Source organism: Meriones unguiculatus, chromosome 7 (assembly GCF_030254825.1).
Source record: "Meriones unguiculatus strain TT.TT164.6M chromosome 7, Bangor_MerUng_6.1, whole genome shotgun sequence".
Classification (NCBI taxonomy): Eukaryota; Metazoa; Chordata; class Mammalia; order Rodentia; family Muridae; genus Meriones; species Meriones unguiculatus.
The window spans coordinates 53,636,270-53,661,982 of NC_083355.1; the positions used below are offsets into that span (position 1 = coordinate 53,636,270).

The 25,713-nt window shown below is 38.9% G+C and overlaps 1 protein-coding gene across 1 annotated transcript in view; it reads right to left on the minus strand.

Moving 5' to 3' along the window:
* The window catches only part of Myo3a (myosin IIIA), a 227,060-nt gene that overhangs the window by 1,807 nt on the left and 199,540 nt on the right, over positions 1 to 25,713 (minus strand). Inside the window, exons 31-33 of the mRNA XM_060387450.1 lie at positions 13,989 to 14,095; positions 11,734 to 11,774; positions 10,616 to 10,756 (exon numbers count right to left, since the gene is read on the minus strand). Coding sequence (XP_060243433.1) covers positions 10,616 to 10,756; positions 11,734 to 11,774; positions 13,989 to 14,095 — 289 coding nt within the window. The remainder of the gene's footprint in view (positions 1 to 10,615; positions 10,757 to 11,733; positions 11,775 to 13,988; positions 14,096 to 25,713) is intronic.

Below are 25,713 nucleotides of genomic sequence, written 5' to 3' on the forward strand. Positions count from 1 at the left end.
ATTTTAAAAAGTTTTTGTAAGAACAGCAAAAGTAATTTTGAAAGAAAAAAAAATCACAGGTGTTAAATACTGTCAACACGGAGAGACTGAGATGGAGAACAGACCATGGGCAAATGGCAGTCAGTGGCAATGTTGGCAGGGTGATTTAGTGAAGCGGTGGGAGGAAAATTAAGGAAAGTGGCTGAAGAGAGAGTAGGAAAGTAGGGTGTGAGGCATATCCTTCACACGTGATTCCTTGTTGTGATGGAGAGCAGAAAATGTGTGCTATTGAAGGTGGACTAAGACTGCTCTCTGAGGACTGCTGCCAACATCTGGTCCAAGGATTACCCAAAGTGATCTCTTTAGTAAAGAGAATAGACATTAAAGATGCGGAGTGGCGAGAAAGAGAGAGTGAGAGCAAGAGAGAGCATGGCTGTAAAGACTGAGAGCACAGCTGGAAGGCTAGCCTTCATCTGGGAGGCCCCACAGGCCATCTGCAGCACGCTGCGGGGACAATGAGAAACCAGTGTGGAGCTGGCAGTGGAATGACGTGCATATACTGGGCTACTCCCCTCTCTCTTTTTTCTTTATTAATTACACTTTATTCACTTTGTATGCCCCAATAAACCCTTCCCTCCTCCCCTCCCGATACCACCCTCCCACACCCTTTTTCACGCATGCCCCTCCCCAAGTCCACTGATAGGGGAGGTCCTCCTCTCCTTCCTTCTGATCTTAGTCAATTAGGTCTCATCAGGAGTGGCTGCATTGTCTTCTTCTGTGGCCTGGTAATGCTGCTTTCCCCCCAGGGGAAGGTAATTAAAGAGCAGGTCAATCAGTTCATGTCAGAGACATTTCCTGTTCCTATTACAATGGAACCCACTTGGATACTGAACTGCTATGGGCTACATCTGTGCAGGGGTCTTAGGTTATCTCCATGCATAGTCCTTGGTTGGAATATCAGTCTCAGGAAAGACCCTTGTGCTCAGAATTTTTAGTTCTGTTGCTCTCCTTGTGGAGTTCCTGTTCTCTCCAGATCTTACTGTTTCCCACTTCTTTCCTAAGATTCTCAAAAACTCAAGAGACAACACATGCTGGAGAGGTTGTGGAGAAAGGGGAACCCTCCTTCACTGCTGGTGGAATGTAAACTTGTACAACCACTCTGGAAAGCAATCTGGCGCTTTCTCAGACAATTAAGAACAGCGCTTCCTCAAGATCCAGCTATACCACTCCTAGGCATATATCCAAAAGATTCTCAAGTACACAATAAGGACATTTGCTCAACCATGTTTATAGCAGCCTTATTTGTAATAGCCAGAAGCTGGAAACAGCCTAGATGCCCCTCAGTGGAGGAATGGGTGCACAAATTGTGGTATATCTACACAATGGAATATTACTCAACAATAAAAAACAAGGAAATCATGAAATATGCAGGTAAATGGTGGGATCTGGAAAAGATCATCCTGAGTGATCTATCCCAGAAGCAGAAAGATGCACACAGTATATATTCACTCATATAGACATATAATATAGGATAAACCTACTAAAATCTGTACTTCTAAAGAAACTAATCAAGAGGGAGGACTTTTGCTAAAATGCTCAATTCCTATCCAGAAAGGCAAAGAGGCTGGACACCAGAAGAAGGAGAAAAGAGTGAACAAGTCAGGAGCCTGACACAGAGGACCTCTGAAAAGCTCTGCCCTGCAGACTATCCATGCAGATGATGAGACTTATGGGCAACCTTTGGGCAGAGTGCAGGGAATCTACTCCTCTCTATTTAATAAAATAGGAAAGTTGATTCTTAGAGGGGAGCCAGGGCAATTAGACGGTTTGAGGAGAGAATAAAGTTTGAAAAGGAGAGACTTTGAAAAGAGGGTAATGGACTTTTAGGGAGAGTAGAATTGGCAAACAACTACAAGTTCAGCTATAAAGTAGAGATACAGACTGAATGCCTTGCCAATTGAATATAATTTAGAGAGAAAAGGGCAGAGTCTCTGAATATTTATTCAGATTTAATAATTTTTATTTATTTATTTGTTATTTATTTATTCTGGTCTATTTTGAAGAGGGTACTCAAAAGAAACATTGCCAATGTTCTTTAGGGCATCTTGATTTCAGCGGATGAAATCAACAGGAGAGTTCTATACAGCACTTTAATGAGCACCAACAGGGCATTCTCTTTTGAGCTACTGACTTGAATAAGAGCAGTTTACATTTACAGACACTACTGTAAGGCTTAGATAGTTATTCATAACACTAGTTGACACAGTTGGTAAGAAGCCCTCATGTCATGCTTGCCATGCTCTGTCCCCTTGCTTCTTCTGTTGATGTTATTTCATGATTTGCCTGTTCTTAACTGATGTACTCTGATGCCACCCTCTGTTTTATTTCTGGCTCCATTTCCCCTACATCTCCTTGGTATAAAAAAGGCCCATATATCCCCTAAATACTCTACAGGTTCACGACTGTCCAGCAGCACCTCCCTAAGATTCAATCTTGGGACTCATTGAGAGAACAAAGCCTTCTCCTGACTGTCACTGCCATTCTCTAGCCACTGACTCCTGTCACTAGTTTTTATTTATTTAGAATCCACAAAAGCAACAGACCGCTCAAAAATGAAATAAAGAGAACAATTTCAATGATGATTTCTGAAAAAAAGAAAATACTTAAAATAAATTTAAGCAAAGAAAAGAAAGACCATAAAGCTTTATAAAGCTATAAAACACTGATGAAAATGGAAATACAAATAAATGAAAATGTATTCAATGTTCATTGATTGTAAGAATTAATAATATTAAAATGTCTATATCATACAAGGCAATCTACAAGTTCAATGCAGTCCCTATCAAAATTTCAACTTTTTTTTTAAAGAACAGGAAAAACAAATCCAAATAATACATTTGCTATTACAAAAGACTCTAAATAGCAAAAGCAATCTTGAACAAAAAGAACAAAGCTGGAGATATAATATTATTTGGTTTAAAAATCTACAAAAAAGTCATAGGAAACAAAACAGCATAAAAACTGGCATAAAAATAGACAGATAGAGAGAGGAAAGAGAGGGCTCACAAATAAATTAATTCATTTATAGCCCTTGGGTTTGACTAAGATACCAAGAGCTTACAGCAGGGAAAGAACAATGTCTCCAACAAATGGTTTTGGGAAAACTGGATAAAACACAATAGAATGATATCAGAGACTTACTTCACAGAATATATAAAATTCCACTCCACTCAAAAAGACTTAAACTACCACCTAAGACAGCAAATGTGCAACACTACAACACTGGACAAAATCTACAACATGGCTTTGGACAAAGAGACAAAGGATGCCAGTACCAATATACTGATACTACAAGTAAGAGAAAACATCTAGTTCCCAACTCTCTGACAAGACGGGCTATGGAAAGTTTATCACACTATAAAGTGGTATATTCATCAAGCGGGGTTAGGACATCTCTGTTTACCACACCCTTCATAGATCGCTAAATTTTAAAAAAAAGTGAAGATTTGAAATCATTGTGTTAGGCTGGAGAGATGGCTCAGTGGGCAAAATAACTTGCAGTGCAAGCCCGATGACCTGAGTTAGATCTCTGAAATTTGTAAAAGCCAGGGGTAGTGGTAGATATCTGTAGCTTGGCACTCCTACGTTAAGATGGAGGTGTGCTGGGTTCCAGCATCTTGCATGTTCCAGCATTCTGCTTGTTCCTGCCTCAACTTCTTCAACTGCCGTTTCTCATCAAAGCCTGCTCCCAAAAGAACTTTGAAGAAAGCTACTAATTTTAACTGCTCTAGCATTTTAGACTGTTCCAAAAAAGACTTTTATTAAGCCTGAAATTTCTCAACATTCAAATGTTATTGGACCACAAATGTTATTGCTTGCTTAATTAACCATTTTTATTTGGGCTTCCTACAGGATTTCTACATGTCCACAGAGTCAGCTAGAAGAAACTCATGAGAACTGCGTCCAATTTCCTTTAAAGGGGGTTGGGTATGTTTTTGGTTGTTTGCTATGGCTACGAAATTTTATTGTCATTGGGAGATGTTTATTATTAATGGTCTTATTCAAAGTAAAACAAGGAATATACAGGGATATTTTATAGAAATAGAAAAAAAAGGTAGATTATTGAATCTACTCAATTTAAGGTTTTATTTTTTATTCCCAAATAAGGTTAATTTTAACTCTGGTATAGGATTTTGCATATTGATGCAAAAATAAGTATTTTTAATACATTGGTATAAGCTTTACTATATTGATAGAAAGTCAAGGTTACTTCCAATACTTTTAAACTATTATTAAAAGGTGGTTAGGATATTAGGTATGCAAGTTAATTATTAGTTATTCAACTCATGGTCATGTCAGACACTAGTCTAATTTATCACAGGAGTATATCTCGTAGGTTTAACAGATAGATATGATTTTGTATACAAAGGGATTACATAAAGATAGGTAGTCTTCAAAAACTTCAGAGACCTACAGAATATGGCATTTAAAATGTTCTTATTATTTTAAAGATTATTTGACAATGAGACAAGTCATTTCCTGGCAGCACCCCGCTTACCTGAAAGAAGATAATGAGCATCGAAGAACCTCCGTATGGAGATGGCTTCAAATGTGGCAAATAAGCCACTTGGGTAAAGAAAATACCCTCGCTTCACAACAGACAAATTCTGCCTAAAATGGGCAAGCTTAAATGCTGGACAAGTCGACTGCAGAACTCTGCCAAGACAGGGTAAGGAAGTCCTAAATAGTTCCTGCTTCACATATATGTCTGTCAAAATATTCTGAGCCAGAAGGCTGAAGATGATGCTCCAACGTTATAGAGAGTTATGGGTGACTGTTCAGCAGCAAACTGTCTCTGTCAATTTTTATTTTTTGGAAGCTGCTAACATGCATTTCCTATTTACTCTCATAACTAATTTTATTCCTTCTCAAGTCTCTGATGGGGTTGAAGACCAAATAGTTACAGTACCACATTTAAGCTTAAGTTGTTTAGAAGTTAAGACTTTTCATATAGGTAATACCAATAAGGATAAAAGTTAATTTAGGTATAGAACTTTAAACTTGTCAAGATAGATAGGATAATCAGACCCTTTCTCCTAAGATACCCTCTCCATGTGCTAAATACACATGGACTAGACATTGCACATGTAGATTTTACCTAACGGTTTTCATAATTTCATAATTATTATTGTATTGAAAGAAAAGGAGCCTTTTATTGGACTAAAGGGGGAAATGTTGGTATAATGTTCTTTTAAAATGTATACCGTTACCCTTGTTAATTCAAATGCTGATTTCCCCACCCCCAACTCTCTGCTTTCAATCCGGATATTGCATTGTGATACTCATTATAAGCATCCTGTCTCAACTCTTGTGTAAACAGTACAAAATAAAGCAACTAGATACAATGTTGTACAATGGGAGGAGCCAGAGGACAGGAAAGAGGGGAGGAGCTAGAGAGCAGGAAAGGAGTGGGAGGAGAAGGGGCTAGAGGAGAGGGAGGAGAGCAGAGCTGGAGGAGAGAGCTTGGAGGACATGGAGCATGAACCAGACCTAAGATTTCACAAAAAGCAAGTATAATGTGGGAAATCTAAATGTTAGGAAACTGAGGGCTTGGAGGTTTAGGAGGGAGTAAATATTGACCAGCATTTGTTCTAGGTTAACTAAAAACCCAGCCTCTGTGTGGTGATTTGGTTATACAGCTGCTGAGGATTAACAGCAGCATTACCAGAAGATAAACCAGTAGTAAATATTAATCAACAGAGGTGGAGTTAGGAGAATTGCTTAGAAGCCTTGAGTATGTAGTGTAGCAGTGAGAAACAAGAGGCCTTGCCTAAAAATGAAGGTAGAAGGCAAAAACCAACTTCCAAATATTTCCTTGTGACTTCCACTTGAATGCTGTTTCACATATATACTAGCACCCATATACATACTATGCACACCACAAAATTAGAAATAAATCATATGCTAAGGGAAGCAGTCAGAGTAAGCAGGGCACATGTGTATTTCCAATAATATAAAATGTTCTAAATAAGCAACTACAGAAAGCAAATTGATTAGTGGTTGCCAGGCAACAGGAGTGGCAGGATTGTGATATTGGTAGGTGCAGGGTTTCCTTGGGGAATCACGGATATATCCTAAAGTTAGTGGTGGTTATGTAATAATGTGAATATATTAAATTCACATTAAATTACTGAATTAAATTACTGAATTGGACCTTTAAAAATGGTCAAGTGATATACAACCACTTTGGAAATCAATCTGGTGCTTTCTCAGGTAATTAGGAATAGCGCTTCCTCAAGATTCAGCTATACCACTCCTAGGCATATATCCAACATATGCTCAAGTAAACAGCAAGGACATTTATTCAACCATGTTTGTAGCACCTTTATTCGTAATAACCAGAACCTGGAAATAACCCAGATGCCCCTCAACGGAGGAATGAATACAGTAATTGTGATACATTTACATAGTGGAATACTGTTCATCAATTAAAGACAAGGAAATCATGAAATTTGCAGGCAATTGGTGGGATCTAGAAAAGATCATCCTGAGTGAGCTATCCCAGAAGCGGGAAGACACACGTGGTATATACTCACTCATAAGTGGATATTAGACATATAAGATGAACATACTACAATCTGTACACTAAAGAAGCTAATCAAGATGGAGGATCCTGGATATGATGATCAATTTTCACTCAGAAAGACAAATGACACTGGAAGAAGGAGAAAACAGGAAACAGGACAGGAGCCTACCACAGAGTACCTCTGAAAGACTCTACCCAGCAGGATATCAAAGCAGATGCTGAGTCTCATAACCAAACTTTGGGCAGAGTGCAGGGAATCCTGTGAAAGAAGGGGGAGATAGTAAGACCTGAAGAGGACAGGAGCTCCACAAGGAGAACAACAGAACCAAGAAATCTGGGCCCAGGGGTCTTTTCTGAGACTGATACTCCAACCAAGGACCATGCATGTATACAACCTAGAATCCCTGCTCAGATGTAGTCCATGGCAGCTCAGTATCCAAGTGGAAAGGTTTCTTAGTAAGGGGAACAGGGGCTGTCTCTGACATGAACCCAGTGGCTGGCTCTTTGATCACCTCCCCCTGAAGGGGGAGCAGCCTTACCAGGTCACAGAGGAGGACAATGCAGCCAGTTCTGATGAGATCTGATAGACTAGGGTCAGATGGAAGGAGAGAAGGACCTCCCCTATCAGTGGACTTGGATTGGGGCATGAGAGGAGATGAGAGAGGGAGGGTGGGATGAATGTGGGAGGGAGCTACAGCTGGGATACAAAATGAATAAACTGTAATTAATATAAAAAATAAAAAATTAATAAATATAGAAAATGATCAAATAAATTCTGTTATATAAATTTTATCTTAAAATTAAAAATATGGCCAACATTATTAATTATCAAGAAAATACAGTTTATAATCACAATGTGACATGATCTCGCACTATGCAGGATGCCTATTACCAAAACATAAGTGGTAAAGAATGTTGGTGAGTATATGAAGAAAAGGAAACCCCTGTACACTGTTGATGAGAATGTAAATTGGCACAACCATCATAGGGGACAGTGCGTACATGCCTTAAAAAAACAAAAAGCTTCATTATTCATCAATTACTATTAATGAAATCCACATCTCACCTCCAGGTACCTGGCCAAAGGAAATAAAGTTAAATTTCTGAGAGATACCTATAGTTTAATGCTCATTTCAGTTTTACAACACCTAAAACATGCAGTCAAGCCAAGCGTCCATCAGTGGACAAATAAATACACATATGGTTGTTATACACATAGGATATTTGTTTTATCAATTTAGCTTATCAATAGAACAAAATCCATGGATCATTCTGTGTTTTTTTGGTACACCCTTACCCAGGCCTGCTTAACCCTTCCTGGACAGTGTTGACAGCTGGTGTATAACAGTTGTCATACACCATGATTGTAGCTAGGGATGTACGTATTCACATAGAAAACTATTCTTTTTGAATTAATACAATTGGGCATATAATTTAGTCAAATTTTGCTAATTGTTCTAAAATGTAATTTAGAGCTATTCTCCTTGCATATTTGCTTTCTGTTTTAAATCTGGGAGCTTATGGATCTTACACACTATTCCTGTGAGCTTCACCTCTACAGTCTTCCTCAGTTTAGACGAAGTTCTCACCGCTTGGAGCTACGTTGTTCAGCACTGGTATGTGGACATCCTTCTTTTTAACCCTGAGATCTTTTGATGTGAAGGTCACACCTTTGGCACCCTGATATCCACTACTTCCTTAAGCTCCCAGCATGGTGCTTTGTGTAAAGTGGCAATAGTAAACAGTGGTTAAAATCATGGACTCTAAGTCTATAAAATCTTGTGTTCAAATTTTCTGGCTCCATCAGTTAGTATGTGGGTGACTATTTAGAGCCACTGAACTCTGGAGACTTGGTTGCAGTATCAGTCTCAGAAAAGACCCCTGGGCCCAGATTTTTTGTTTCTGTTGCTCTCCTTGTGGAGCCCCTGTCCCTTCCAGGTCTTTCTATCTCCCCCTTCTTTCATAAGATTCCCTGAACTCTGTTGAAAGTTTGGCTATGAGTCTCAGGATATGTTTTGATACCCTGCTGGGTAGAGTCTTTCAGAGGCCCTCTGTGGCTTCTGTCCTGTTCCCTGTTTCCTCCCTCTTCTGATGTTAATCCTGTTTGCTTTTCTGAATGAAGATTGAACAAGGACCATTCACGGAGATAACCTAGAACCTCTTCACAGATGTAGCCCATGGCAGCTCAGTGTTCAAGAGGGTTTCTCAGTAATAGGAACAGTGACTGTTTCTGACATGAACTCAGTGGCTGGCTCTTTGAGCACCTCCACCTGAGGGGGGAGCAGCCTTTCCAGTCCACAGAGGAAGACAATGCAGCCAGTCCTGATGAGACCTGATAGGCTAGGGTCAGATGGAAGGGGAGTAGGACCTCCCCTATCATTGGACTTGGGGAGGGGCATTGGAGAAGAAGAGAGAGGGTGGGATTAGGAGGGGATGGGGGTGGGAGCTACAGCTTGGATACAAAGTGACTAAACTGTAATTAATAAAAATAAAATAAAAATTAATTAAAAAAGCTCTGGAAAGTTAGCTCCCACACTCGTAAAAGAAGGCAGTCATAGTAAGTGTCTCACTAGTTCAATGAGATAGCAGCATAGTGCCTAGAACAAAGCAAGCACTCAACCAATGCCAGCTCTGGCATCGTTATTCTAGCAGATACTAAATACACATCCATGGATGCTGCTGGGAAGTAGGCAGGCTTTCTGGGATGTGGCATCATCACAGGAGGCATGGATCTGTCTGCGAGTAGAGAAGAAGGAATATGCTGGAGAGGAACTAGAGTCAGCAGCTACAACAGAAGTGGAAAGCAACCAAGTGGAGTGTAAAACTCTGGCTTAGAGAATCCTCACTCTTTTGTGACCTTAGAAAACCATCTGCTCTCTCTGCCATTCTATTCTCCTGCATAGAACTTGGTGCTTCTCCTTGAACAGGTTACAGTTTTTGGTTCCAAGATGGAAGAATGCATCTTTTTTTTTTCCTTGAGACAAAAGCTTAGAAATTATAATGCAGGTAGATTTTGAAAAAGCAAAAGCAGATAGATAATAATAGCCATCATATTTATAGAAAGCCTCTTCTATGGAAATAGTGTGCTAATCAGTTTATCATTTCATTTAATTTGAGAATTTCTCAGGAGGTGTGAAAACATTGGCTCAAAGAGCCCAGAAAACACAAAGCTTCTCCAGTGGCTCAATTAGGGTCCAAACCTAAAACACTTAAACTTGAAAAACCCATCCCTTAAGCATCGCTTCACACTGTGAAAGAGAAGGGTGTGTGGGTCTGCGCACGGCTAAGGTTTTCAGAGCAGCTCCCGGCTGCCCACTGATGTTTCCCACGCACCACGTTTGCATTCGACTCCACACCCCCAGTCTCAAAATTTCACAATGGATTTTGGAGGAAAGAGGAAAATTATTCCTAAAGTTGTAATTAAGGTGCAAAAGAAATTATTTAATGCCACAAAATTAGTGGTAAGATAAAAAAAAAAACACATTCAAGACATCAATTTTGATTCTGAAAATTAGAAACATAATTAAAAATCCAGTGAGGCCAGTCATGGTGGCACACCAGTCATGGTGGCACACACCTTCAGTCCCTACTTCTGGGAGGCAGAAGTAGGTAGATATATGTGACTTCTAGACTAGCCTGGTCTACATAGAATTCCAGGCTAGAAAAGTTAAATGGTGAGACCCTGTCTCAAAAAACATCCTGTAAATGATTAAAAGCAGATTATTTAGACATTAATTTAAATAAAAGTATGTTGTATTGCTTAAATCTAGGATGACCATACAGTTAATTGATTAAATAGGCACATTTTAAAGGGATATTAATAATAACTATACCAAGCAAAGGGGTGTGGAGAGGAACCTTTTCTAGGATGCGTGATTTTACTACCATCATATTTATGGCTTGACTTTGAGCAATATGTCACTAACAAGATGACCTATTTGGGAATTATGATGCCATTATTGTAGATATAAAACAAGCTTGCTTAAAATAAAAATTTTGAATTTCTACTCAAAGTTTTGTTTGAATGTTCTACAGACTGTAGGTTATTACCGTTCATTACTGCCAGTGCATTGATCCTGGAGCTCCTTTTCTCTCTCTTCTCTTACATTAGAGCTATGTTCCTTTGGTCCAGAATGAGTGGGCAAAAATTCCTTGTAATAGAAATCTTCCAAACCTAGTAATTTTCCTTGACTGCAAATGAACACACAAACATGCACACAATCAGTCTAATTTCTACTCACTTGACTTACATACTACATTTTCTTCTTTTGAAGTATTTACTGTAACTTAAGCACATTCCACACATGCCCCCATGTATGAGAGAAATCATGAAATGTAAAAAAATACAAAACTAAAACAAAACACTATATCCTGTCAATTCAAAGCATCTCATCTCTTACCTTGAAAAAAGCATTAGCTGCTTGACAGGCTTCTCTTGCTTTTAATAGGTTTAATTTAACATGAACTGATGGTTTCTAGAACTGCCAGTGACAATGATTCCTGGTTTGGCCAGTCTGCATTCTTGTTCACACCAGGTTCATGAATAACTGTCATGAGAACTGGCCTTGATGATGTTGTCATCCATAACCTTAACTAACTTCCATTATGGGTACCACTAGGTGGTAAATAGGGATCTCTGTTTATGCTCAATACAAGCACCCCTCTTCTATTCCTAACCTTGTCTGAAAGTTGTTTGACATGATAATAAGATTAAAATGTCAAAATATTGAAGTGTTAAAAGACTGAAATATTATAGGGAGAGAAGAATGATGTGAAGAAGTATGCCATACCTACAAAATCCACAGCCCTTGCCATCCTAACAATCCATAAAAAGTATAAAAGATGTATCAAAGGACCATAAAACAAAAAGGGAAAAGAACATTTGTGGATATTGAAGCATTCTCATTGTTAAATGGGCAGAGAAAAGCAAAGCCTATCCCAATGATGTAATACATTTAAACCATATTTGAATTCTTAGTGAATGATTTGTATAGTTCTGGCTCAGTATATTTAATTTATGGGTTCCATATAGTCCTCACATTTAGGATATTCACATGTTGGTACCATGATACTTTTCAAATATATGTGATTTGTAATAAAATTTGAACATAAAGGTTTATAATTTTATTCAAACAAAAACAATGTTGTAATTTAGAAAAGATAATTACCTATCTTTTCTTGGTCTTCGTTTTTCTTCTTGGATTGACTTCTAAACGAAATAGAAGAATTAAAAATATATAATATATGGTAACATGAAATAATACTGTATAATGTTTATTATCTCAATGACAGGTGAGAAAGAGGGAGAACAGGACAAGTGATTACTCGCTTATGAAATTACTTCATAGAGCAGGTACTATGTGCTTCTGTTTATATGGGTTCTGGAAGAGGTAAATACATAGATGACAGTGAATTACTGATTGCTTAGGGCTTGGGTTAGGAATGGAGTTTGGTGGTGACTGATAATGGCTAGAGTTTCATTTTGGAGTGATTAAAGTGCCGTGGAATTGACTGTGGTGATGATTGCATTAAAAGCCACTTTGTTGTATCCTACCTGGGTGGTTTGTATGACTTGTGACACATCTCAACACAGCCGTAGGAATGAAGACCTATCTATGTCTGGATCTCTTTATGTGCACATTCATGTAGATTATGTAATAAGTATTTGGTAGTTTGCTATTTGTGTATGGAGCTAGAAGAGAGACCTAAGACAGAGACAAAGATTCTAAACGGGGCAGTGACCAAGGTCATGAGAGCTGATGAGACTATTCTCAAGAATTGAAAAGTGAAGAAGTCATACATTAGGATCCCAGGCAACACCATGAGGGAGGCAGGTATCATACAGAAACATGGTGAAACACCAGAGGGAAGGGGATGACTAGAACTGGCCCAGCTAGCTGAGAAATCAAGTGTGAGCTTCGTGTTCTGCCTGTGTCATGTGACTCTTGTTTCCAATGAACTCTAAGATTCTGTAGGTTTTCAAGGGCATGAAGAAGTTTTTGCTCTTCTCTGTACAGTGGTAGACTGAATAGGTATTAGAAATGGAGAGACCACTGGGGTCAGAAGGAATGACTTGGATGCCGAGGGGATGCCTCTCACTGTGGAGTTTAAGCAGTTTCCTATGAAGAGTTGACATGGGGGCAGAAGCTGTGTCTAGTGAAGAACAGACTGGGACTTGAACTTTTTGCTGACCTAATTAAAGGAGGAACATAATCAAATTCATAGTTTTGAGAAAGTTTCTGGTGTAAGTTGGGAAGTTTGACTGAGAAATGGTGATGGTCAGAACTGAGAAGATTCTGTGTGGCTAGAGGAGGAGGATGAACTGGTAGCTAGAAAGCATAATGTGAAACCGCTGGCCTAGGTGTCAGGTAGAAAAGGAAGGGCAAGACCTTAGATAAATGCCAAGTTCATGGAAACCAAGGTGATCACCAGGGCATGCATGGAGGACAGTAAGGATGGGAAAGGAAGCCTAGTAGAGAGCATCCCAATGATTTCTCATGCTGCCAACTGAGGAGATCCTGGAGATCTCAATCAAGTTAATAGCCCTGATGGGAAAGTTAAGATGTTCACCTGTGTCTCATGATTCTGACCTGAGACATGGACATAAAACTAAGGGCTAGTTCTAGGATCAGCTATCACAATGGTTAGGGATACATCTTACCATTGGCCTGGAATTTGCAGAAGCTTAACAAAGGTTCACTTCTCTTTTACAACATGCATAACTACATATTCATTAAAATGAAGGTCTCTATCTGAAGGGCTTTCCTGTGATGGACTTCCCTGCCTAGGTTGATAATTGTGTGTAAATTCTGATAAGTGATGTGGTGGTTTGACTTGGTATGGCCCCCATAGACACATGTGTTTGAATGCCTGACCCATAAGGGAGTGGCACTATTAGGAGGTGTGGCCTTGTTGCCATAGGTGTGGCCTTGTTGGAGGAAGGGTGTCACCGTTAGGGTGGGCTTTGAGGTCTCCTATGCTCAGGCTATGCCCAGTATTGATACAGTTTCTTTCCTGTTGTTCCTGATATAGAAGTCTCAGCTCCTTCTCCAAGACCATGTCTGCCCACATGTTTCCTGTCATGATGATAATGGACTAAACCTCTGAAACTGTAAGCCAGCCCCAACTAAATGTCTTTCTTTATAAGAGTTGCCATGTTCATGGTGTCTCTTCACAGCAATGAAACTCTGAGATAAGTGACTACCAGAAAAAGTTTTTGGGAAGACACATTATAGGTCCAAGATTACAAGAGAGCCCAAGACTATGAGGAAAAGGACTGGAGGAAAAAGGGACCATTTAGTGGGGTAACTGTGAGGTGGAATCCAAGGAGTGTTCCCACGTTGCAAGGCCTTCTTCCGAGGCAACCTAACGCTGCCATAGTTTCTACCAGGTTTCAGTTTGATTGTAAGAATGAGCCACTTACATGGAGTAGATAGTAGTATGTAGAGTCTTCAGGGTTATTTAATGTTTTGGGTTTCCGGGGTCGTCTTGGAGGTCTCAATATTTTTGGCTCTTCTCCTTTAGAGACACCTGTAAGAAAGGTGATCATAAATAAGTTTTGAACCTCAGAAACTATAAAATGTTTTCCTTTGGATAGATAAGAGCTTCTATGCATGCAAACTGTGTTCGGTATCTCATTCGCCCATATTATATTCATGACAGTCTGCTTGGTGGCCTAGGACTTTGAGAGAAAGAAGAGAGGAGAAAAGAGCAAGAAGAATTCGGTGATATGGAATAGGGACACAGGTTCATGGGAGGGATGAGGCCAGGACCATTCTTAGAATATATAGGTAAAATCTACTTATCTCATTTTTACCTGAATGGCAAGAAATATAGAAATACATTACCAAGTTTCATATATATATATATATATATATATATATATATATATATATATATATGTATGCATATATATTCTTAGTATTTTTAGAAACACTTTAAAGTTGCTTGTGACTAAATTTTAACTTGATTGTAATATCATGTAAAATCTGAGTTGACATATTAGAACAATACAATTGTAACAAAAATAAATTGAAGATGGCAAAGAATCTGAATAATTGCCATGAGAATGAAGAACAAAATGATTCCGAAGATAAAGGACTTCTTGGCCCTGCCAAGAAGACAGAGATAATCCTATCAAATTATCTCTACTCAATCTGTGTGCTATTACAAATTTCATTAGACATGGGTGACTCTTGGGACTGGGCCAGCACAAAGGAGGAAGGAAACAGAAGAGAATGGAGCGGAAAGAGAGACAACTAAACAAATTCTGTTTGAAAAAATGATACAGTGAAGCCTAGTTCTTGCTTGTGATCAAGCCTGCCTGACCCTAGCATGACTGGGGAGGGGCTTGTGAAGTCCCAGCTCTTGTCTATGAAGCTATTGGCAATAGTGGCTGTTGAGGAGGGAGGTTTTCTCCAAGGATGAGGCCTCTGAGACACTATCCATGCTCTAGTACCTTGTCCAATTAAAAAAAAATTAAACAGGTATTTTAACAAACAGAGGGCACATGGAGTTGGTTGGAAAGAAAAAGTGGTGGGGAATAGAGGGAGAATTAGAGTGAGAGAATGGAAGGGTGGACTAAAATACATTATGTGAACATATGAATATCAAAGAAAATATTTTTATTGCTTACACTTATTTGTTTATTTGATTTTTGCATATGCGTGTTTTGTCTGTGTACCACATGATTGCCTAGTGCCAGCTGAGGCCAGAAGAGGGTGCTGGATCCCCTGGAATTAGGGTGATAAATGTTGTGAGACATCAAGTGGATGGTCAGAATCAAACCTAGTTCTTCTGCAAGAGCAAATAGTGCTCTTAACCCCTGAGCCATTTCTCCAGCCCCATGAATAAAACACTATTTTCAAAAAGAAAATACCTTCTAGAAGGTCAAGGATGCTCTTCATAGACAGACTGTAGGCCCTTTTATGTCCTGATATCCCTCACTTCTGCATCCTTGAGCATAGCCCATCATTTCATGCCTTCCAACCTAAAGACCATATTTCCCACAATCTCAGGAAAAATATGCTAAACATTTAGGTCTTTAATGATGTTTTCTGGCCGAGGTTGGGAAATAGCCCAGCAGTTACTGACAGTGCTGGGTACTTTCCCAGAGGAGCAGGGTTTGGTTTCCAATGCCCACAGCAGGCACACCACAACCTCCCATAACTTCTGCTCTGTGGAAAACTGACCACCCTGTCCTGTCTCCACTGGCACCTGCACATACATGTCACACACACACACACACACACGGACATAGGGGAACTGCACTGACAAACCATGCTTCCGAGGAGACCTATGACAATACTGTGGGCTCAGATTTTGAGCTTGCAGAATGGAAGGCAACAGATGTCCTGCTAAAGCCACTTGCTCTGTGGTTTATTGTGGCAGCCCTAGAAAATGAATATAGAACCCAAGCCTATATCTGTTGCTACTGCCCTGTACTTGCTTCTACTGCTCTCTCTCTCATTCAGTATATACATCTTTCTTATCTCCCATCTGCCATAGGCCTAAGGTCAACAGTGGATATTTTCTTTGATTGTTCTCCACTTTATTTATTGAGCCACGGCCTTCCCCTGGGATTCCTGTCCCTGCTTCCCTAGTGCTGTTCTCATGATCAGCATGCTTGTCCAGCCTTCATGTGGGCTCTGGGATCCAAATTCTGGTCTCTGTGTTTGCAGGGGAAACACTTTATCCCTTGAGCTGTCTCCCAATCTTTCTATTTAGGACCTTTGTCTATGATGATTGCATACAATGGATATAGAGAGATGTAGGTGGTGGGAATGTTTATTAGGTTTTGAAATCCTCATGGTGGACTCCTGGTCTTCCCTGGTGGGCAGAGTGGGACAGGTGTTTGCAGCTGTCTGGAGCTCTACACCCATGGGAGCTGACAGAGACAGAGCTGAGTGGAGAGTAGATGCTCAGGATACTTTTATTAACTGGGTCACTGGCTTGTCATCACATATAAAAACAAATATCCAGTGCTCCAAAGAGAGATGTAAATAAGACAACCAATCAAACTCTGGAAAGAAAATCAGGTGAACTCATGAAGCACTATAGATACCTTAATCAAAACTCAGGAGTCAGGAAGCAGACATATTTGCTCACCATAAATATCCAAGGAACTGAGGATGTGAGTAGGCCAGGAGGACAACACTGGCCTAGCACGTTTGGGTCAGTCCCGAGAATCACAGAAGAAAGACAAAAGCCTGAATGTAGTAAAGTTAAAAGGCACCATACAAACTTGGGAAGCTGTGTTTTACAACCCCACTGACAAATGGTGGGCTGTGGTTTTAAATACAGAGTGCTGACAAAAGCCTACAAATGTACAAACCGACAGGAAAATGGACAAGAGATCCAGATGAGAAGATCAAGGTGGGAAAATTAATAAATTAAATCAGTACTGAGGGTGCTTGGACAGGGAGCAAGCTGCAACAACGATCCATTGTTTTACCCCAGACATATGAGCAAAAATTACAAAGAAGCATAGCCCTTATGGACAGGAGTCATAACAGGGATGTGTTCACAGAAGGCAGAAACCAATGCCAGTTGCTACAGCCTTTGAGGAAAGTAGACTCAAAATTGAAAAGAAAATAAAGCAAAACAAAACGCCTCTCCTCTTAGTAACCCTGCTACTCCTGAAGTCGCTCCCAAACAATTACAATTTCGAAGATGTTTACTCTGACGTTTTTCATAGTGGTAAAAACTGAGACATAGCAAGTAAGAAGACATATGCATATTTACAAAATGTAGGACAGAGTATGTGTTTTATAATAAGGCTTCTAAAGAGGGATTAAAGTGGGTTGGATGCAGGGAAGGAAGCAGGATAAAAGAAAAAGTATTCTAAGAGCACATTTATAAAAATATTTATAAATACACATGTGGGCATGGCTGTGTCACAGACTGACAAAGTGCGGATACATCGACTTGAAACCAGTATTCCTATGTACTTCTGTGTTTTATAGAATTCACATTTAGTTTTTCAGCTTGTTTTCTTCACCGGGACAATCTAAAACAGGTGAGTATTATTAAGGGGTGGCTTCCTAAGACATTGCCACCGTTAAAGGACAACCGGGGAATGAGGATGAATGATGGGACTGACCACTCTGCCAAATTTCCCTGTATTGTTTTGTTTCCTGGTTTCTGTTGTTATTGTTGTTTGTTTTGTTTTGTTTTCCTGTGAGTTTATCAGCTCACAAGAGAGGCACAAGTTTATCCTGTGCCCCAATGTCCTTCTTCATTTTGTTCCTTTGGGGGAACACAAACCTTGTGTACTAATCACCCTGTCCCCATGATTACAAAAATGACACAAACATTTATAATCACAAACTTCCTACAGCGTATCAATGTTGACACTAGCAGAATTAGATTTGTGGCTATTCCATGTGATTTGAATGACAAATGTTAGCTTGCAAAGGTTAGAGCCAGGAGGTAAGGCATTATTCATATTGCGGTGCTGGTAGTGATTCCTTAAGCATTTAAATTTATCAGAAATGTACCTTTTGGATAATAAATTAACGTGCATTTTAATATTTTGCACTCAGAAGAAAAGAGACAAATTTAAAACCCATTGCCAGCATTTGCTTTAGAAAGTTAAACTTCAGTATTTTTCTAATTTTAGTGATAATCACACTATTTCTCTAAAGTGTTCACACAGAGTATGATTTGCAAAAGTGTCAGGTGCCTAAATCCGGAGTCAGTAGCCAGACATTAAGCTACCCTAACTCTTTTCTTAAGAAACCAGTTTTTCAGTTTTTGTAAATTTCCATTTCCTTTTGGCATGGTGTGACCTTCAAGAACTATATGACCTGCAGAATTCCTCAGGACTTCCCCTCAGGCACCGTGAAAGCAGACTGGGGGAAGCAGACTGCATTCTCCATTCTGATCATCCACCTTTCAGCCAGGCTAGGAAACCTAGAATCAGATCCAGACCTAAAGTTCTCCTCTGTGGCTGGCCTCCTTCCTTTCCCTCTGAGAGATGTGCTTAGTTCTCACTGGACCTGGTTTAATCTTTTGCTTCTCCCCTGGGTACTCATTACCTTAGAGGACCAAGGTTAAGGTGAGGGGCTTAAGCGTCTTGGCTGAATGTCCCTAGCAGCATGGGTGGGCGCATATTGTCCTGTTTGAGTGGATCTGTTTCAGTCTCCGGACATTCTCAACAAGATAGCTACTGATCCTCCTCCATCTGAGCTGATTGAGAGAGCACTGCTATTCCAGGCATGGTGAGCCTTCATCAGGGACTGAGTCCAGCAGTGTATGCCATCCACAGACTCTAGTTCATCAATAAATATCTATGACTCTGTGCCTAGAATACAAGGAAAACTCAGCAGTGGGATTTAAGGTCTCTAATAATGTCTCAGCTCTTTTCAAACTAATGTTGACTTTAGTTTATCTGAAAAACATTGGTATATTTAGTCTGAGGTAAAATAGCAAAACCTTGTATTATTTTTCTCCAAGGGCCAAGTAGTAAACACACACACACACACACACACATGGGGGTGGGGAGGGGGGAAACTAAGCTTTCTGGTTCTGTATATGTATGGTTTATATTTCCCCTGCTGAGAGTTTGATATTCTATTATTCCTTATTAGAAACATGCCCAATCATATGGTTTCTGGAAGAGATATCAAGCTAGCTTGGCATATTTGGAGATGAGACACTGTCAGGCAGAGTGCAGAAGCTCCGTTCCTGGTTGCAATGGGGTATAAAGGTTCTTCATTTCACCCAGAACTAAAGCCAGCAAAGATAGAATGTGTTCACTCGGCTCCAATGAGAACTTTGTTCTCGTTCAATCAACCACTCAGCCTTTCTAGAACTCTTGTCAATGAACGGCCTCTCACTGTGGGAAGAGTGAGCTGTTTTAGTTACAGAATTACAATTCCCCCTCTACAGCAATGCTCCATCGTGTAGTTGGATCAGCTATCCATGAATGAAGTGTCTTATTGATCCCTTTCTTTTTGTCCAACCTTGTTTCTTACCATGTACACATATTTCTCTTTTTAAGCTCTAATTATTTCCTTGATTACTACCTTATAAGTGGGTTTACTGGATCAATTATATAAACAATTTCTATTCTTTCATTCCTTCCTTTCTGCCTGCCTGCTTTCCTTTCTTCCTGCTTGCCTGCCTGCCCTTGTATGTTTTTTTCTCCTCCCTTTATGTTGCCATGTCATTTTTCAAAATATTGAGTGTACTCACACTCTTATATTTGGCAATAATAAGTTAGTACATTTTCATTGCTGTTAAACTTTTTTATACTTTCCACTTTGATAAGGAAAGATATTCACTTTCTTTAATTTACTCTCTTTATTCCTGAATGTCACATATATGCTCATTTGCCAACCATGCAGCTGCTGTGAAAATGAATCAATGTTTTGAGTTTACTCCTGGCTTTCCTAATCTAGAAGGACTTTCTCTGTCTCAGAGAAAGAGAACCTAACCTTCTGCATATTATTTTCACCAGTTTTTCTTCAGCTCTTCAATCTTTTAATGATTTTTGAGTCCCTAGAAGGGCTCTTTCAACATTTTTCCTCTTGCTCTTTTTATTTCCTGCTTTGTCTTTTTCTGTGTAAAGACAGAGAAGTAAGTACTCAGGCCACAGATGCTGATTTCTGTATTCATCAACCTTAAGGAAAAAATAAAACAAATCTGGAAAAGGTTTGGATAGTTGGTGAAGAGTAAGAATCTATTGAATTTCTTCCCCCTCAAATAAAAATAGCTTTAAGAATTATCTACCTCCTCTTGCTGGCTAACATTATACCTTTTTAATAAACATCAGGTTGATTTTAGGCCCACTCTGCTCATTATCGTGCAATTGACTTCTTATAATAGAGGCATGTGTGATGTGTGTTCAGTGATCACATTTTGCTGATCACATGTTTTTTCTGTCTGAAATTTATAAATGATATTTAGGGACATTAAAGCTCTAGGGGAAGATATTTTGAATGCAATGTTTTAAATTCTTGTAATTTCATAAAATCTCACCTTGCAATCCTGAAGCACAACACATAATTCTATCATGCATTTCTTCTTTATTGTCTCTTTTTGGTTTCCTTGTAAACTTCATTTCAAGATACTAATAATTTCCACTATTATTTCCAATGAGTTTTTCCACTGTAATGTTTTATGAGAAAGGATATCTATGACATTTATCAATCTATATATCATCTATGTATCTATGTATGTTCTGTGTATTCGTATGTATGTATGTATGTATGTGTGCATGTATGCATGTATCTATCTATTAATCTATCATGTCTGCCTGCCTGTCTGTCTACTTATCCTCTATCATCTGCCTCCATATATCTTACTTAAGTTTGTTGCTGATGCGAATTATTGCTTACACCCATTCTTTGAAAGGCCAGACTCATATCATCTTGTAACTCTTCCACCATCTTTCCTTTCTTCTTTGATGATTATGCTCCTCAGAAACTGCTCCACTTTCCAACTCTACCAGCTTACACTGTTGCCTTTATTTTAATCCTCCTCTTTAAAGGAACAACTATTTTATAGTTAATTATGATGCTGGTATTAGTTTAGGAAATGTACACACTGTTAAAGAATATCCTTTAGTTTTTTAATTTACTCGGTTTTATATTTTATCAACATGGGTGCTGGATTTTACTAAAAGCGGCTTTGGTATTTATCAAACGGCCTTTTCTTCTGACCTTTTGATACAGTGTTTTATTTGCATGTACTAAGCAGTCTGTCCTATATACTGTTGCATTCTACCAGTAAGTACTGCTTTCATGAGTTAAAACTAAGTCTGTAACTGAAGTCAATGGATTCAGCTTTTAAGAAGCACTGTTTTGAGAGTTTTTGTTATTTATAAGTAAATGCCTTATTTTCCACATTTTTTCTCTAACACATAACACACACTGTGGATAGTCACTATTCTCTGAACTTGTGAAGGCATTTGCCTAAATATGTTAAGTTCTTTGAAACATTTTTGGAAGTAATTCTTTAACTGAATCACCACTGTTGTGTTTTTCTTGGGGAAGCATATTACATCAAGTAATTACTTTTGCAAAATTAATTGCCTTTACAGAAGGCACATATTTTAGTATTCTCATAGTATAGTTGGTACAATCTTATTCTTATTTCTATTTATTTGAGTCTTAAAAATAATCAGAAAAAACTTTTTTCTTTTGGCTTTTGATACTATTCCCTTAGCTTCATTTATATAGCAGTTATTTCTGTTCTGTTCTATTTCTGTGTATTTGAACATAATGTTATCATGTTCAAACTCTACAAGGGTTGAGTTTATTCATCGAGAGAGAGTCTCTATTATATAATGGTCTCAGGGAATGCCTTGCATTGTACAGAGGGGTGCTTCACTAAGTCTAGTTGTCTTTGCCATCAAGATCAACTGTGGCACTCGATCATTTTGAGTTTGGGCTTTATTGACAAGTTTACAATCAAGAATCACCTAAGATTATATTGAATGGTAATTATTAAAAGACATTTTAAGTATATTTATAAAAATAAAAAAGTAATGTATCAAAATCTGTTTTAAAGTTGTATGCCTTACTTTCACAAAGTAAAGAATGGATTTCTGATATGTTAGCCAAATTCATTCCAACAAAACACTTTAAGACTAAAAGCTTAAGATGAAAATAATTAAATTTTTTTGCAGCCAAAAATTAATTTCCTATATCACATAGATTTTTATCACCTACACAGGAGATAAGACTACAGAGGATGTGGAATTAACATGGAAGCAGAAAAGCAGTTAACAATGTGCTTCCAACTGCCCATACGGTTGATACAGGTGCACACCAAGGCCAGTGATGCTTACATCAAAGCTGAGCAGTTCCTTGGCATGTTTGGACACTGTACTATAAAGATCAGTTCCTCAGAAATTGCATAACTGTACGTAATATAATAACATTGTAAGTAAGGTAATTCACATATAATGTGCTTATTATTTCATACTACTAGAAAAAAAAGGCATTTAAAAAATCTGTCATGGAGCTGGTCCGTGCTCACCTTTACTCCCCAAACACAGGAGGCACAGGTAGATGAATCTCTGAGTTTGCAACCAGCCTGGTCTACAGAGTGAGTTTCAGGGCAATCAGTGCCGCACAGAGAAACCCTGTCTCAACAGACCAGTCTATGTATGTATGTATGTATGTATGTATCTAATGTTTTTAGAAACTTTTTTAAACTAAATTTATTTTCATAAAATTTATTCACTTTACTCAGCAATTGTAGCCCCTCCATCATCTCCTCCTGCTCTTACCCTTCCGCCCTCTTCCCTTCCCCTACTTCTCAGAAAAGGGATCCCTCCTTCCCTACCATGTGACCCTAGCCTATCAAGTCTCATTAGGACTGCCTGTATCTTCTTCCTCTGTGGCCTGGCAATGGCCCCCACCAGGGAGCAGTGATCAGAGAGCTGGCAGGCAACAGAGTCCATGTCAGAGGCAGCCCCTGTTCACCTTTCTTAGGCACCCACATGGAGACTGAGTTGCCTATTGGCTACATCAGGGGTCTGTATCCTCTTCATTCATGGACTTTGGTTGCTGCATCAGTCTCTTCAGGCCTCTGTTGGTCTTAAGGAGCTCCTGCCCACTCTGGGTCCCTCTATTCCCCCGCTTTTCCTGAGTGAGGTAACCCAGAAGCAGAAAGACATGCATGGTATATACTCACTTACAAGCAGATATTAGCTTGTAAGTTAATACAATACAATACAATACAATACAATACAATACAATACAATACAATACAATACAATACAATACAATACTGGATACCCATACTACAATCCACAGACCTAAAGAAGCTAAATAACAAGGAGGACCCTAGGGAGGATGCTTAATTATTATTCAGAAGGGCACATAGAATAGATACTAAAAGAGGCTGAAGAGAGGGAAGAGGATGGGAGCCTACCATAAATGTCCTCTGAAAGACTCCATCCAGCAGGGGTTCAAAGCAGATGCTAAGACTCACAGCCAAACTTTGGGCATAGTGCAGGGAGGCATAGAAACTGGTCTTATAACTAGTCTTAGAAGGCTAATTCCTAAAATCCTCAAAAGAATAATTTTTCCAGGATCCTTTTTATTATAGTTATGGCATTCTAAAGTGAAGAAACCAGTCTGTTTCTATGCCAGGACCATGCAGTTTTTATTACTGTTGCTCTATAGTACAGCTTGAGATCAGAGATGGAGCTACCTCCAGAAGATCTGTTATTGTAGAGGATTGTTTTAGCTGCTCTGTTTTTTGTTTTGTTTTGTTTTTCCATATAAAGTTGAGAAATTTTCTTTCAAGGTCTGTAAAGAATTGTTGGTATTTTGATGATAATGGCATTTAATCTGTAGATTGCTTTTGGTAAGATGGCCATTTTTACTAGCATGGGAGATCTTTCCATCTTCTGATATCTTCTTCAATTTCTTTCTTCAGAGACTTGAAGTTTTTTTCATACAGCATACAAGTCTTTCACTTGCTTGGTTAGAATTACACTAAAGTACTTTATGTTTGTTTTTTTTTTGTGTGTGTGTATATATTATGAAGGGTGTTTCCCTAATTTCTTTCTCTATTTGTTTTTTGTATACAGGAGGACAACTGATTTTTTTTAGTTAATTTTGTATCCAGCCACTTTGCTGAATGTGTTTATCAGCTGCAGGAGTTCCCTGATAGAATATTTGGGATCATTCATATACACTATCATATCATCAGCAAATAGTGATACTTTGACTTCATCATTTCTGATTTGAATCCCCTTGATTTTCTTTAGTTGTCTTATTGCTCTAGCTAGGACTTTAAGTACCATGTTGAAGAGATATGGAAAGAGTGGGCAGCCCTGATTTCAGTGGGATTGGTTTAAGTTTCTCTCTATTTAGTTTGATGTTGGCTATAGGCTTGTTGTATATCACCTTTACTATGTTTAGATATGTGCCTTGTATCCCTGATCTCTCCAATACTTTAAACATGAATGGGTGTTGGATTTTATCAAAGCTTTTTAGGCACCTAAGGAGATGATCAATTGTTTTTTCTTCTTTCAGTTTGTTTATATGGTGGATTACATTGATGGATTTCCATATATTGAACCACCCCTGCATACCTGGGATGAAGCTTACTTAGTCATAGAGGATGATATCTTTGATGTGTTCTTGGATTTGGTTTGAAAGTATTTTAGGGAGTATTTTTGCATCAATGTTCACAGGAAAATTGGTCCCAAAGTCTCTTTCTTTGTTGGGTCTTTGTGAGGTTTAGGTGTCAAGGTGACTGTGGGTTCGTAGAATGAGTTTGGTAATGTTCCTTCTGTTTCTATTTTGTGGAATAGTTTGAAGAGTATTGGTCACCCATAAGCAGATATTAGCGATATAATATAGGATAATCATACTAAAATCTATAGACCTAAACAAGTTAAACAACAAAGAAGGTCTGAGGGAGGATGCTTTAATCTCATTCAGAATGGCAAACAGGATAGACACCAGTAGCAGTAGAAGAGAGAAAACAGGAAAGGAGCCTACTACAGAGGTTCCTCTGAAAGGCTCCACCCCAAAGGGGATGGAAGCAGATGCAGAGACACACAGCTAAACTTTGGGCAGAGCACAGGGAGTCTTATTGAAGAAGGGGGGAGGAATAGAAGGACACAGAGTGGACAGGAGCCCCACAAGGAGACCAACAAAGCTAAAGGATCTGAGCCCAGGGGGTCCTGGGTAGGACTGGGAGAAGTTGAGGGAGGAAACTACAATCTGGATATACAATGCAGAAATTGTAAAAAGTACAATCTGGATATACAATGAATAAATTGTAAAAAATAAAATAAAAAAATAAAGTGAGGAAACAAATGAAGTGAATAGCACTCTCCCTACCCAAATAGAGTTGTCTATGACAGACTGAGTCCACTGAAGCCCTGAGCCAGGTCTCTCTCCCTTCAGTTGTTCCCTCAGGCATTGTGTCACAGGACATGAAAAGTAACCAACACAGCAAGGCTATTTTATAAATGACACAGAAATTTCAAAATAATTAAAAAATTGCTATTCCCCCTCCCCCTGGCATTGACTCTGAAGACAGCATTAAAACTCTTTCCTTTGATCAGCTTTGTGTGTGCAGAGAAGAGACCCTGGGACTTGGCATGGAATGTACTGACAACACCATGTCAACGAAATACAATAGCATCCTCGTTTGTTGGCTGTGCACCGCCT